The 13758-nt window shown below is 44.6% G+C and overlaps 1 protein-coding gene across 3 annotated transcripts in view; it reads left to right on the top strand.

The window, feature by feature from the left end:
- The window catches only part of RPH3A (rabphilin 3A), a 756965-nt gene that overhangs the window by 551808 nt on the left and 191399 nt on the right, over positions 1 to 13758 (top strand). For all 3 annotated transcript variants that reach the window (XM_069214805.1, XM_069214806.1, XM_069214807.1), the window contains exon 9: positions 7352 to 7435. In XM_069214805.1, the coding sequence (XP_069070906.1) occupies positions 7352 to 7435 (84 nt within the window). The remainder of the gene's footprint in view (positions 1 to 7351; positions 7436 to 13758) is intronic.

Genomic DNA, 13758 nt, shown 5'->3' with positions numbered 1-13758 from the left:
ACATGGTTAGGTTCGAACTTTGTCAATACAGTAAGCCACATTACATTTAATGGGTTGTATTCTTTGCAACAAAAAGTGTTTAGCATTTAATGAAACTCCACATTGATAAATGAATGCCTAAAATACGTGTTCTATCAGAGGAGCCTATTCCTTTAGCATTCTAAAAACAAAATATAGAAAAACATATATTTCGGAAATGTAAGTGTTAGACTGTGGCAGAGATTTAATTACAGTTTTACAAGGTCCTAACAAGCTTCTCTGAGAAATACACTAGTTTCTTGAAGGAAGCCCTGGCTCGCTCACAGTAGCTTGATGGAAGTAGAAGAAGCCTAACCCAGAGAAAAGCATATGGTTTCTGTACAAAAACTAGCCAAAACAGCATGCATTAATGAAATTACGACCTCAAAATGTCAAGACAGGAACCTAATAGGAAAAATACCACAAAAAGGAAACCATCTAATAAGGGGATCATAAGATATAAACTAAGAAAACCACCCCATTAAAACATGTGAACAATATTATTCTTTGGGGAATACCGAATAAACAATTAAAACATACTGTGGTAAAAGCTGGTCGTTTCTTTCAATGAACGTTTTCGCTTTTATGCTAAGAGAAACTTTTCTGAGGGCAAATCTGGAAGCTACACTCGAACCAGGATCCACAATTTGGAATATCTTGTTTGAGTGGTCCCTCTCTGTACTTGCTGTGTAGCTTCCAAAATGACCTGCTTGTTGAAACCTAGGGAGGAGTATCTGCTACGGTTGTTTTTCTGTGCTAAGCTCTGCTCTTTCCTCCTATGCTTCAGAGATGAATCATTTCTAAGATCCAGATTTGCTGTCAACAATCTAGTACCATCACAACCATAATGAAAATAATTCAAATATGCAAGACTGTCTCCTCAGACCCAGGTCCATGGTTTCTAGCTATAGGTATCTTCTGAACAACTTCACTTTCAAATCCACAGGAAAATGCCCATTTCGAACTTGTCCTCTGGATTTCTTCCTGGCAGATAGCAACTTACTCTGTCTCAAGGCCTACTACTCAGGGAGGTAGACAGGAATACTTCAGACCAGCTGTAGGCAGAGAATGATTCCTTCTTTTTCACTTTCATGTACATTCTTAGCTTGGAAAAGGTCAAGCACAGTTTTAAACAGTAAATTTGCTTTGGTGATGGGCCTAACTATCAGATTCACACGCTTACTACTCCAGGTTGGTTAGCGATGTAATGCATTTCCTTTACTGCCAAGAATGTTTTGTGAGATCAACTCATAACAAGGGTGATGTACCAATTTTTCAGTTAGGTGAAGCACTCAGCTAACCGCAAACTACATCACTGGTTCTCCAACTAAGTTTCACAGTAAATCCCCTCCTCTAAGCCACCTCTTGATCCAAGCTTCTTTGAGTACTGAGCTTTAGTGAGTGTGGGACGACCTCTTCCTTTAATGGGGGTGGTGCTCCAGGGGTCTATTCAAACTAAAATGCCCCACTCCCTTGAAAGGCACCTGGAACTTCCCCTATACCATTCTGGCATGGCATGGCCAGTTCTTTAACTATTGGCTGCAGGCCAGATGCACAAAATGTGAATGAGGTCTAAAAAAAAGTCAGTGGCTCTTGAAATGGACTGAGTCGTGATCAAGTCGAATATATTTCATATTCCAACGTGGTAGAACTGTTTTAGATATCTAGAACCTAAGTTTGTTCCTGGACTTTTCAGCTCAGAGAAATCTGCATGCTTAATTTGGCATGAATGTTATTTTCTAATTAAAAGATAGACATTCAAGGATTTAATATTTTTTCACGTTCGTTACAACGATGTCCTGCAGCCCAAGCTGCTCAGTAAGACATGTAGTCAAGAACTGTGATTTATGTTTCATGTGTGCATTGGGAAATATTGCTCAGTTATCATATCTGTACTGGGGCTGGTGTACAGGGCATTTCACTTGCACAGCTGTTTTATGAAGTGACGTGACTGCCAGAAATAAAAAGATGTGTTCATATAAACAGAGCTTATGTCAATAAAGCCTGTTCACTAGGCCATGGCCATTGCATAGGTTAGCATAGCTGATACCCAGAGCTAAAATAATTGGCAAAAAGAGGAATTTCTCTAGATAATACTTGACAATGGTCATTACATAGTATAAGGCAAGCATTGGGAAAACATTCCCAGTCTACTGTATTTTACACTACGTGCTCTAGGGCGCATCATTGAAACCTCCTGCTCAGAGGGGATCACACAAAGCATTCCAGTGATGGTTGTTTTGAAAGTCTTTCAGCACAGGTGCCCTTACAGAGGTATTTCTTTCCGTCACATGAGGAGATGTATACCAATGGAATTCTCATTGAACAGTGCCACCTGTAGTGCATTTTGGTGCATCTATATCTGGTTGCACAGCACATTGCCTCCTGGCATACTTGTGTAAAGGTGCAGAGTGCACTGTTCTCTATAGAAGAACATGAAAGATTTATATGAGATTATATTTGGTATCTTTCCACTGGTAAAAGATGAATTGTGTATAACGTCAATGCACGCACTATTACCTTCTGGTGCACAGGGTAGAGTGTGGACAAAAGGTCACACAGTCATTCTCCACTTAGCAAAATGTGGCAGGTGTAAATGGTCATGAGGGGGCATTGCTCTATTGCTGGAAGCAGACATTTGTACATGACGTTGTAAATGGTATGAGATCACACAGAGCACTGCTACCTTTTACCCTTTATGGATTGTGTATGAGGCATGTACGAAGGCATAAGTGGAGTCAGGCTGTACACTGACTGGTGCTTCATGAGATTGACAATGTATCATATATTACGTTCACAGTGCAAGGCATTGAAAATAGACCCCCTTCTTACATAAGACATGAGAGTTATATGGCTGCTGACTGAACATTGCTCTTGCAGTGATTGTTGTGTGAAGGGGCTCCTCCCAGGGGACTAACTGCTGTGCTTAGGATATTTCGTGCAAATCATCAGCATTGCAATGTAAGTATGGTTAGCTACTAAATTGTATGAGGTAATGTTTGACCTCGCTGTCACTGCAGGACCACACTCAAACATTTTGCCTCCACACCTCCTGTTTTGCTGAATTAGGTTTTGTTGGCTTTAGGACTCTGTGCACTTTACCATTGCTAACCAGTGTGTGTGCCCTCTTTCTAAAGCATGGTAAGATTGGCTCAGGCATAATTCTAAATCCCTAGTAAAGTGATACTACTTGTACACCGGGCCTATAAATTAAATGCAACCAGTAGGCCTGCAACATTGATTGTGCCACCCATTTAGGTAGCCTTTTTAAACATGTCTCATGTCTGTCATTGCAGCCTGTGTGCAGTTTTAAACTGCCATTCTGACCTGGCAAAACAAAATCTTTTCCCAGGCGTAAAAACCTTACTTTTTAATACATTTGTTGTCCCTAGGGTATTCCATAAACAGCTCATTGGGCAGAGTGCATTGTATTTTGAAAGCTGGGCATGTGCTTTTAAATTTTACATGTCCTGGCAGTGAAAAACCTGCAAATATATTTTCACTACTGTGAGGCCTACCTCTCCCATAGGATATCATTGGGTTACCTTATTACGTTCAATAAATAATAACTTTGTTTTGAGAGCAGGTAGGAATATAATTTTAATTTAACACCCCCTTTAATGGTAATATTGGAATGCAAGTAACAACTTAAAAAATGCCACTTTTAGAAAGTCCTAAACATTTGGTGCCTTCAACCTGTTCCTGGGTCAAATGATCTTGTGTTTTCCTCCCAGACTGTATCAGAAAAGAGGGATTTGGTGTTGGCAAGATGGACCATGCTGACGTGATGGGATGGGTGGAGCTGTCACCTTCCACACTTGCACTTTAATGCAACTGCCTAAGCACGCACACAAAAAACTTCACAGTGGCTTATTGTGCCCCCAGACATCCTGGGACCAAGACAAGGAGTCAGAATATTCCAGACACCTCTGTTTGGTGAAGCCTCCAGCAGTTCCTCCCACATCAAAACTGGAACCAGGTACAAATAGTAAACCCTCAGATCCGGTCTTCAGATCACTTCTGGACCAGTGGAACACTCAGAAGAAGGATTACACTGCAGCTGCACTGCAGTCCTTCTTGCAGCAGGGCTTTACTGCTGCAAGAAGGACTGTCCTGCCACCTGCTGAAGGAAGACTAGGCCTGCTCCTTGAACCCAGAACCACCAGAGTGATTCCAAGGAATAGCTGACTGGCCACTGGTTCTGATTCACATGGACATAACAAGCTCCAGAGACCTGCCCTGCATCTTTCCAGCTCTACTGGACCTGCCTGTGCTGCTGAAGTGAGTCCTGATCTCCAAGAGGTGCCGCCCATGCCCTGTACCCTTGGCTGGGATAACAGTGTACTCCTCCTGTTCCAATTGTGAGTTTCCTCAGAAACAACGCAGCACAACACAACCTGACACAGGACTTCACCTTGCAGCCCCTGAACGGTGGCCATATTGGAACTGATGCAGCACAACACACTTTGATGCAGGACCTCACAGTGCAGCATCTTTCACTTCCTCATCAGAACTGAAGCAGAACCCCACATTGCAACCCTCGCAGCTCCTCATCGGAACCGATGAAGTGTGACACAACGCTCTGTCTCAAGTACAAAAGGTACAGTTCTCAGTGGGACTAATCTTTTCCTTAGCTTGACTGCTTTTATACCAAGCTACTAGAGAGTTAAGCACAGATTAATTTGGTGATTTTTGTGGTTCTTCCTCACAAGGATTCTGCTTGTTGCTTGAGAAGGGTTTCACTCCTCTGAACCAGTACCCCAATTTCTCACATGTAGTATAAACGTTTGTTTTTTTGTGCATTGGGACTGAACTAGACAAACGTTTTCAAACTTCTGAATACAGTTTTTGGGATGTGGAGGAAAGTTAATACATCTAATTTATTCAGTGGATCGGATTGCAGGTGATATTTGTTTACAGGTACCTCTCTTCCATAATGTTTTCCTTACTGTTCACCAACAGTTGAAGAGTGCAATAATTGAAATGACAATATTAGTTTCTGTATGAAGAAGTACATTGATTATTCTCCGACCATTCTATGGAGCACCAGATCAGTGCTTCCCTCGGTAAAAGGATAACTGATTTACATATATTACCTGTCTGTCTTTCTCATCCCACTCCTTTCTTTGCGAGGTGTCCTGCTTCAATGAGACTGGTTACCCAATAGATATAAGTGGCAGGAAGGGAGTTACCCGTTTTCTTGAAATAATTTTTCCACTCCCCTTCCCTTTAAAGTCCCTCCTCTTTGCCTAGATCATCGCCTTGTAAAAAGCTAAAAGAAAGTTATCATGGCTCCAAGGTGTTCTGTGAAGGAGATAATATAGGAGGGTAGTAGGATGGGAAGAGGACTGGGTTGAAGAAGACAAGGATTCAGGGTAATAAAGACTACTAGTAAATAACCTGTGCATTTAAAAGAAAAGAGCCCAAAAGGTAGACTCAGTAAGTACCATGCAATAAAGAAACTATTGAATTAGCTTACCTGCTTTCCCATAGCAGCGGACTGCCGCAGAGCAATCCGTTTGAAGCAAAATATCGATATGAAGGAGGAAGGGCTCTTTCGGAATTTAAGATAGCAGCTGCCCTATCACTACTATTTTTTGTGTGTCTTGAAGTTCCCAGTTTCTTTTTGGCTAAGGTTTAAGAGCAGCTATTACAAAAATCCTTCCAAACTACAACTAAACATATTGGATAATGATTGAGATTGTGTCAGTGCCTGGGAAATTCCACTTTGTATTTTGAATGGAGAGTAAACCTGGGGACAAATAAATGTCCTCCTTGTTAGCGTAGTCCTAGTTCCCTGGAACCTCCTCAAGGGGGGCAAACAAATTAGACCAACAAAAACCAGTGGTCACCTGCATAGACAATGACTGACATCTCCAACACAAATGAATTGTGAGATGCCCTCCATCACAATCCTCCTGTAGCTGATGCCTGATATCAGTCAGAGATTATTCTATTCCTTGTTCAAGAATGAACCTAGATTCATGGCTATTCCAAAGCATATGGTGTTTTTGATTCCTTTAGAGCTGTTCTCATAGGATACCTGTCAGTACCTGGGTGATAATTGTGAGGTAAGGCATCATCAGTAGCTTGCAGAATCTAATGGAGTAATGTGTCCTTTTTCAACAAAGGAGTCACCAGCTTAAGTATGCAGGGCTTATCCAGTGCTTCATTTAAATTGGCGGTTGCAGTTAGAGCTAACCAGCACTCATTTTTGGGGACCAGCACTTGTTTATTGTGATCAAACTTTGACTCGGAACAAGAGAGCAAAAGGCAGAATAAGAAGAATGAGGGAGGACAAGAAAAACAGGAAAACAAAGGAGGAAAGAAGGCGGTAAAAATAACCTGCAAGAGAGTCATAAAGAGACAGGAAATGACTGGTGGTGGATTAATGAGTCATGAGTTGGAATCAAGACTAGGCACCCTTGGCATTTTGGAACCTTGATAATCCACAACGCTGGCAGGCAGCGAGCTTCTAAAACAATATTTGGGCCTGGCACTCATTCTTTTACAAATTAGGCACCACAAGTCATATTCCAAGACAAAATCACATATTCATGGTCAGTGCAATGAACCGAATATTTCGTCTTAGTCCCTCTTAATAAAAGCTGAGGAGGAGGTCCATATTTGAAGATGGATGGCTGAGTTTAATTAACAGGCTGTCTGTTGTAATGTAGTGTATCTTTAGGGGACCTTCACGGTCATGACTTTGCTTCTATTCCCGGATATTAGAAAAACGCACTAATGGCTGAACATTGACATCCTTGGAATCACACGGGCTGCTCTGCAAAATCCACAGGGGGCGGGACATCATCTTGTGCTGCAGTAGGGCTGTGCTGTACCTCTTCTGTGCAGGAGGGAAGAACGGCCTTCCTTTTGACCATGTGTGTGTTGGGGGCAAACTTGAACCTCTGCTGATTGCCCAGTGTTCGATTCGTGCATTTTGGAAGCTTTCACTGCTGACAAAACTCTGCACCCATTCTAAGATAGTGAAACTTGACAAAACACTTTCACTGAACAAAGTCAAAGCGATCGGCGTTACCATTGCTTCGGTGAGTTGCACTTGTTGTCCCTTTTACAATGTAGTCTTCTGATCCTTATTCTTATTATTCTAGTGATAGATATATTTGCACTCGTTTTCATTAGTTTTATAATGATCTCTGTCTTTTCATGTTTCCTTGTTTCACCTCTTGTGATCCTGCAGTATGAATTTAATTATGTTCGTTCCTTTCCAATTCCACCCCAGTTGTCAAAAATGGTGATTTGAAAATGTTGATTTTGTTTGCAATATAAGTGAGGCATTGATACGGGGCTGTTATTGTGTTTTTTGTAGGCGTTAAAAGGGCCAGTTCAGTTCAATCGTCAAGGCCTCCTCCCAACTCTAATCAGACCGCGAACGCTCAGGCTGCTCAGCAAGGTATGTGGAGTTCACACTGTGGCATTTCCCCTAATTTAAGAGGCAGATATTTCTGTTAAATGTGATGGGCTATATTGTATTCTCCCTTAAAAGCACACACAGACATGCACACACTCTCTCTAACTTTCTCTCTTTCACCCGCACACAGAGCTGCATCTCACATCTCGTGATAAAATTAAGGGGATCAAACTGAGCTGGGCGAGTGACCTGCCAGACAACTGGAGGTGACGAGGCCGCCCCCTCTCCCCGCTTCATTCTCGTGATAGCCTGTTTCTGTATTGTCATTTCCCTGCTACTCTGACGGACCATTTTTGAATCGTGTCATGCCCACTTGCCTTATTTTTGTTTTTCAGAAGCAAAACCCAAAACATAAAGGGTGAAGGGGTGGTGTTTCTATTAAACAAAAAAAAAAAATGATCAAACAAGCTGAAAGCTACCTGCTTACGTGTCAAAATCACTTCTACTTTTTCCTGCTCAGGTGATTTGTCGCGCATGGTGGTCCCTGCGCCTCTCCTACATAGTATGACTTCTGACATTCATTTGCAGGTGGCCAAGTTGTTGAGGGGGCGCCTCTGTAAGGTGTCTCATAGTGGCGCTAGCTGAGGCGTTCCTTCTGTGAATGAGAGAGGGCCTGTCACTGGGACGGATTTCTTTGCATTGGCTCTATGACTTTTGATATTAAAGACAATAAAGGCGCTTGAAGTCATTTTCTTATCAGCCTAGTATGCATCTCAATGGTGCCTGAAATGTTATCTTTAGGCAATAGATTGCAAAGAGTTTAAAAGGCACTATAACTGAATAGTTAGTATCATTAACAAGCTCCCTTTGTCTGCTTTTCGAGTTCACCTTAAATGGTGTAGGTGAATGCTGGTGGTCAATACATCTACCTTTTATATAAGGGGGTTTGTGTTGTGTTAACGAGTGTGATTCCATAGGTGAAGTTCTGAATTTCAAGCTCAGCAACTAGAGCAGACCAGTCAATTGCATGTTGAGTGATGATGTGTGGAGCCGGGCGGTAGAGGTGTGGAGATGGTGGGGTGGATAGTGAACAATTTGCTGACTCGTGCAAAGTTTAGCACGATCAAATGCCTAGTGTAGTGTACTCTCAGGAATATTACTTTATAACTTTTTTGATTGCGTTGGTTATTAGCTTATATTATTTGGTTGGTGCAGTGATGGTTTCTGGTGTATGAGTGGTGTGGAACCAGCTTTAGCAAGTAACCCATTCACATGTTATAGAATGGGTCATCGATTGAACGAAAGCTATTAAAATCGATCTTGGATTCTTGAGTCCAGCAAATTGAATGCTGTTAAGTTCAAGCTTGGGTTCACATTCAAAGGCAGGGATGCACAGCAGATGCGTGACAAATGTTCAGGATAAGTAGGATGTGCACAACAATGTACATCTACATACAATTAATTTTAAATGGAACATATTTGCATAATTACAGGGAATCTTGAAAATCATACCTGGCACTGTCCCTTCTTAACCTAGGTTGGACACCTATATTGTTCGTCCATCTGGCTACATGTTTCCATGTCCACTGCAGACTGTCAGCAGCTTCTGATCACAGCATCATAAGGGATCTTGTTGGCTTCTGCTGATGTTTGCTTGGAACTGGGCTAGGATTTTACATAACCTTGATAATGATTAGTTGACCTTGTTAACCACTGCATGGTATTGATAGTAGAATTCAGCAACTTGTGTTCTGGGCTGCATAGGGGTGCAACAGAAGACCATCGGTCTTTAGGACTCAGTGGACCAAATTCTAATCAGCGGGTTAGAAGGAATTTCCCTTTTGAAATAGACAATGCATAAACGTCAGGAGTAGAGAAACCTTAGTTTTGTCAGGCTCCTACACTTAGGAAAATGTCCAACTTTTATGAACTATCCTCTCAGCAGGAAACTCACAAAAAGTTCAATAGAAGTTTTCAAACCTATGTTTAACTAAAGGGTGAGCAAAGAGAGATCTGCTGACTTGGTTAACTAATGAAAAAACTCTCTAAGCAGGAATGAGTCTTCAGTAGAGACATACGGTTTCCAGCTGTAAGCAATTGTGGTTTTGGTTGACTAGGGTGTGAGCCCTGGTTAAGCAGCAACCAAAACCCTTGTCAGGGTGAGGCACGAGCCAACTCTAATCTGTGCTTAACCCTCTTGTAGCTTGACGTAGAACAGTCAGGCTTAACTTAGACACAATGTCTAATGTTTTTGTGCAATACTTCAAACAGTAATAAAGTGAAAAACACTAGACAAAAATGATCCCATACCAAGTTAGAATTCTTTTTATTTTTAATAAATAAAACAAGATTAAAATGAGAAAAATCCAATCAGTAAAAAAGATTGTAGTGAAAATAGCACCAACGAGCACACTGTGCCAACTGTGAATATCTATTTGCGCCAGACTGGTACGAAGTCTCAAGTTCAGAGTGACTGCAATGGAACACAGGCCAGCTACAGGCATCCAGTTAAGCCAGCACAAAGTAGATTAAATCCTGGTTTGTGGAGCATTGCAAGGATCCACACCAAAGATGCGTCATGCACCCAAAGCAATGCATGGGTTCTGAGGTGTGGCGAGGCTGCAATGCTATGTCCTGCATAATTTCGAGGATCCCATTGACTAGAACGGGAAGCGCTGTGTGATCTCTGGAGGCGGGGCAGGAGCCCTTTAAAACTTGTTCGCGCTCCCGCCGTCGCGGGAAGCGCTGTGTGATCTCTGGAGGGCGGGGCAGGAGCCCTTTAAAACTTGTTCGCGCTCCCGCCGTCGCGGGAAGCGCTGTGTGATCTCTGGAGGCGGGGCAGGAGCCCTTTAAAACTTGTTCGCGCTCCCGCCGTCGCGGGAAGCGCTGTGTGATCTCTGGAGGCGGGGCAGGAGCCCTTTAAAACTTGTTCGCGCTCCCGCCGTCGCGGGAAGCGCTGTGTGATCTCTGGAGGCGGGGCAGGAGCCCTTTAAAACTTGTTCGCGCTCCCGCCGCGCGCGGGCGCAGCCCGGGCCAAGGGCGGGCCCGTCCTGTGCCCGTCAGCGGCTGACAGAGGCTGGGCTGGGCCACCCCCCTAACATCTATCTCCCAAGAAGGCCATATTGTACTCAGTCCCTTTTGCTAGTTCCTACTCTGTCTCCCCAGTCAGCTGCTCCATTTAATCTGACACCTTATCATTTAACCCTGCACCTACACTAACACCAGATGGGCAAAAGGAAAGCAATAGAGGCAGGGGCCGGGGCAGTACTAAAAGCCAAGCGAAAAAGGCATAAGCATGCTGCTAGCAATTGCGTTATGGATAGAATCGACTCTCTCCTGGGCGAATGCAACGGAATACTAACTAGCCCCCAGGGAAACATTTCTATTGCAACTGGGGAGGGGCCCACTTCAACTAGCAGGAAGGAAGGTTCCATGAAAATCGCTGAGATTTTCATGAAACGTGGGCAACAAGTTACTGACACTACAGGGGCGGGTGAAAGTAGGAACGTTATCACCCATGCGGCCCCCTCCCTAGCAGAAGACCTACCACTTGCCATCAACGATTCCATCCAGCTCAGTAACCGCTTCAATCCCCTAACCAACCTCCCTGAATCACGCGACGACATCAACCCAGACACCCTGGCAGATGGGCCAGCAGCAACCAACACGCACTCTCCTCATGTAACCCCACAGCATATCGAATACATACAAGCTCTAAGGAAGGAAGTCACAGAACTCAAGCATATGGTTAACTCATTACTTGCAATAGTAAAACAGCTAACCCACTCAAATAACACGACCACCAGTAACCTTGCCCAAAATCCAATCCTATCAGGCATCACAACAAACTCGCCCAACTCCTCTGCTTCTAGCCACGCTGGCCCTCACCCTACCAAAGAAAAGACCATGAACTCCCACCAGTCTCCCCTCTTCCACAATTTAGGCATAGGAAATTCACTAGACATCTATCATAATACCCTCAAACCCATGAGCAACACTGCCTCAAAATACTCTACGCAACCTGCCACTGACCAGTCCCATTTAGGTAATATAGTTCTAATGGTTAACGTTCCCAAGTTAACCACATTGGCGCACAAGGAAGGGGTAGACTCTATCAAAAACAAGGCAATCCACTGGATTCGCCATGTTAGAGGCTGCCGATCCATAATACGTGAGGACCTAATTACCGTAGTACGACGGCCAGATCCGGGAACTCACTTTGATATCCTAAAACTGACACTCAAGAACAGGACCATGGCGAACAATCTGGTGGCCCTAGACGCAAGAACAAGCCCACCTGCACACTCACGCATCCAGTTTAAACAGCCCAGGTCACCCACGCTCCACGAGGAACGCCCGAGTTACCACCCGGCAGAAAACCTATCCCCTCTTGGTAAACATGATTGACTCGCAGCCCCACCTAAAATCTATGCAGGCAAACCTTGCAACCTTCCAACATCCATCACCCCCAGATCCTCCTTTTACCCCACCACTGTCTGTCCATGTATTCACCCCCCTACCCATGATACCGCGACCATTTCCGGCTCACCGAGCAATCATGACAACGATGCTCCACCCATCTTGCAGGCACATTGCCCACCAAACCTAGAGCTGCTGTCTAGGCCCGCAAGCATCTCCTTGATCAGGACCAGGCCTGTTCCAACAGAGGAACATCACCAACCACCACAAACCTCACGGGCAAACATTGGCATCAACCCATCCCTGCTCCCCCAGCCACATCTGCCAAACCAACCCCTGACAGCCAACCTCAAAAACCCCGGGCATTTAGGTAGGACAACTCAGTCACAATCTGGGGTACGACTTGTCTCATGGAACGTGGCAGGTCTGAAACCTATTCTTCCCCTTCCATCCTTCTCCTCATTTATTGACGAACATGACATATGTCTCCTACAGGAAACATGGTCACTCGACCCACTCTTCCGAACAGGCTACTCAAATTTCCACATCCCCGCTGTGGTCAGCACGAGAGGCAGGCCCTCAGGGGGTCTGACCATCTGGATCAAAACATCACTTAGCTGCCATATATCACAGCTACCTACTGCCTCTCCCGACCTGTTAGGCCTTCGTCTATCCTTTGGGCCTGACTCTGTGGTGAACATCTTTAATATCTACGCTCGAGGGGTCAGGGGGGGTCAAGTCTCCAAAACCCTCTGCGCCCTCGTAGCCCTCTTACAAAATTATCCCCGCCATCATAAAACCATTGTGGCTGGGGACTTCAACGTCACATTCGAGCCCCTTGACTGGGACGATCTCAGGTCCACCCGCGAGAAAGATCAAGTCTGGTCTATCCCCGCCCTGTCCATTGCACCCATCAAAAGGTGGACGTCGGTTGCGATTCAGGTAAAATCATTGACCATGGAGTTTGGACTCAGGGCGCTAAATGGCAGAACTAATTCAGACACCAACGGTAGTCACACATACAACAAAACGAACCACACCAGCAGAATCGATTATTGCCTATTCGATATAAGATTATGGCCTCTAGTCATCGATATGACAATCATCGAAAGGACCGAAAGTGATCACAACCCTCTTTCTGTCCACACATTAGCCCTAGGTAACCTCCCAGCCACGTCTAACCCCGCAGCAGTAGCACCCGAGGGTATTAACCTGGCCAACAACAAAAGACACCTAAAATGGGTCAATATTGTGGCCCGGCCCGCACTCATCAATGCTGCCAACAACACCCTAAAATCCACACTAAGGGACCTAGAGGCAGGTTCTGCAACACCCCACCAGGAAATTAGCTCAATCCACACCTCCTGCTTTAGGGATATCGCAACCCACTTCTCAGCACCCCCAGCCCACGACGACAAACGACCCAAAGCCAGGCACCGCTGGTTCAACAAAACGTGCCGGTCCCTAAACAAGCGCCTAGTTCAAGCCATTAAATCCAAGGACCCCATCGCCATCCGCGTAGCTAGGAAGTCCTATAAATCTGCAATATGCATAGCCAAGCGTGATCAAGATAGCAAATGGTGGACATCACTCAGCGACGCTGTGCGCGAGAGAAATTATAGTCTGTTCTGGTCCCTGGCAGCGCGAGGCCCCGAAACCAGTGGTTTGGACATCACAACCAATATTGCCCCAAGAGACTGGATAGCCCACTTTAGTAGTCTGTTCTCCCCTGATCATGATAGCCCCACCTCTGTTTGTACGGGCCCCCTCCTATTTCACTCGTTAGCACCAACCACCGCAGCACCCCTGTTGTTCTCCCAAAGTGATATAACTTACTCTCTAAGCACTCTAAAACGCGGCAGGGCCCCTGGTTCAGACTGCGTCCCAGCAGACCTATTCTCAACAGACCTAGCATCCTGGTCAAGATATCTCACCATTCTAGCTAA

Source organism: Pleurodeles waltl, chromosome 11 (genome assembly GCF_031143425.1).
Source record: "Pleurodeles waltl isolate 20211129_DDA chromosome 11, aPleWal1.hap1.20221129, whole genome shotgun sequence".
NCBI classification, from domain to species: Eukaryota; Metazoa; Chordata; class Amphibia; order Caudata; family Salamandridae; genus Pleurodeles; species Pleurodeles waltl.
The sequence above is the reverse complement of the archived record's forward strand: the minus strand, read 5'-3'. Positions and strand labels throughout refer to the sequence as shown.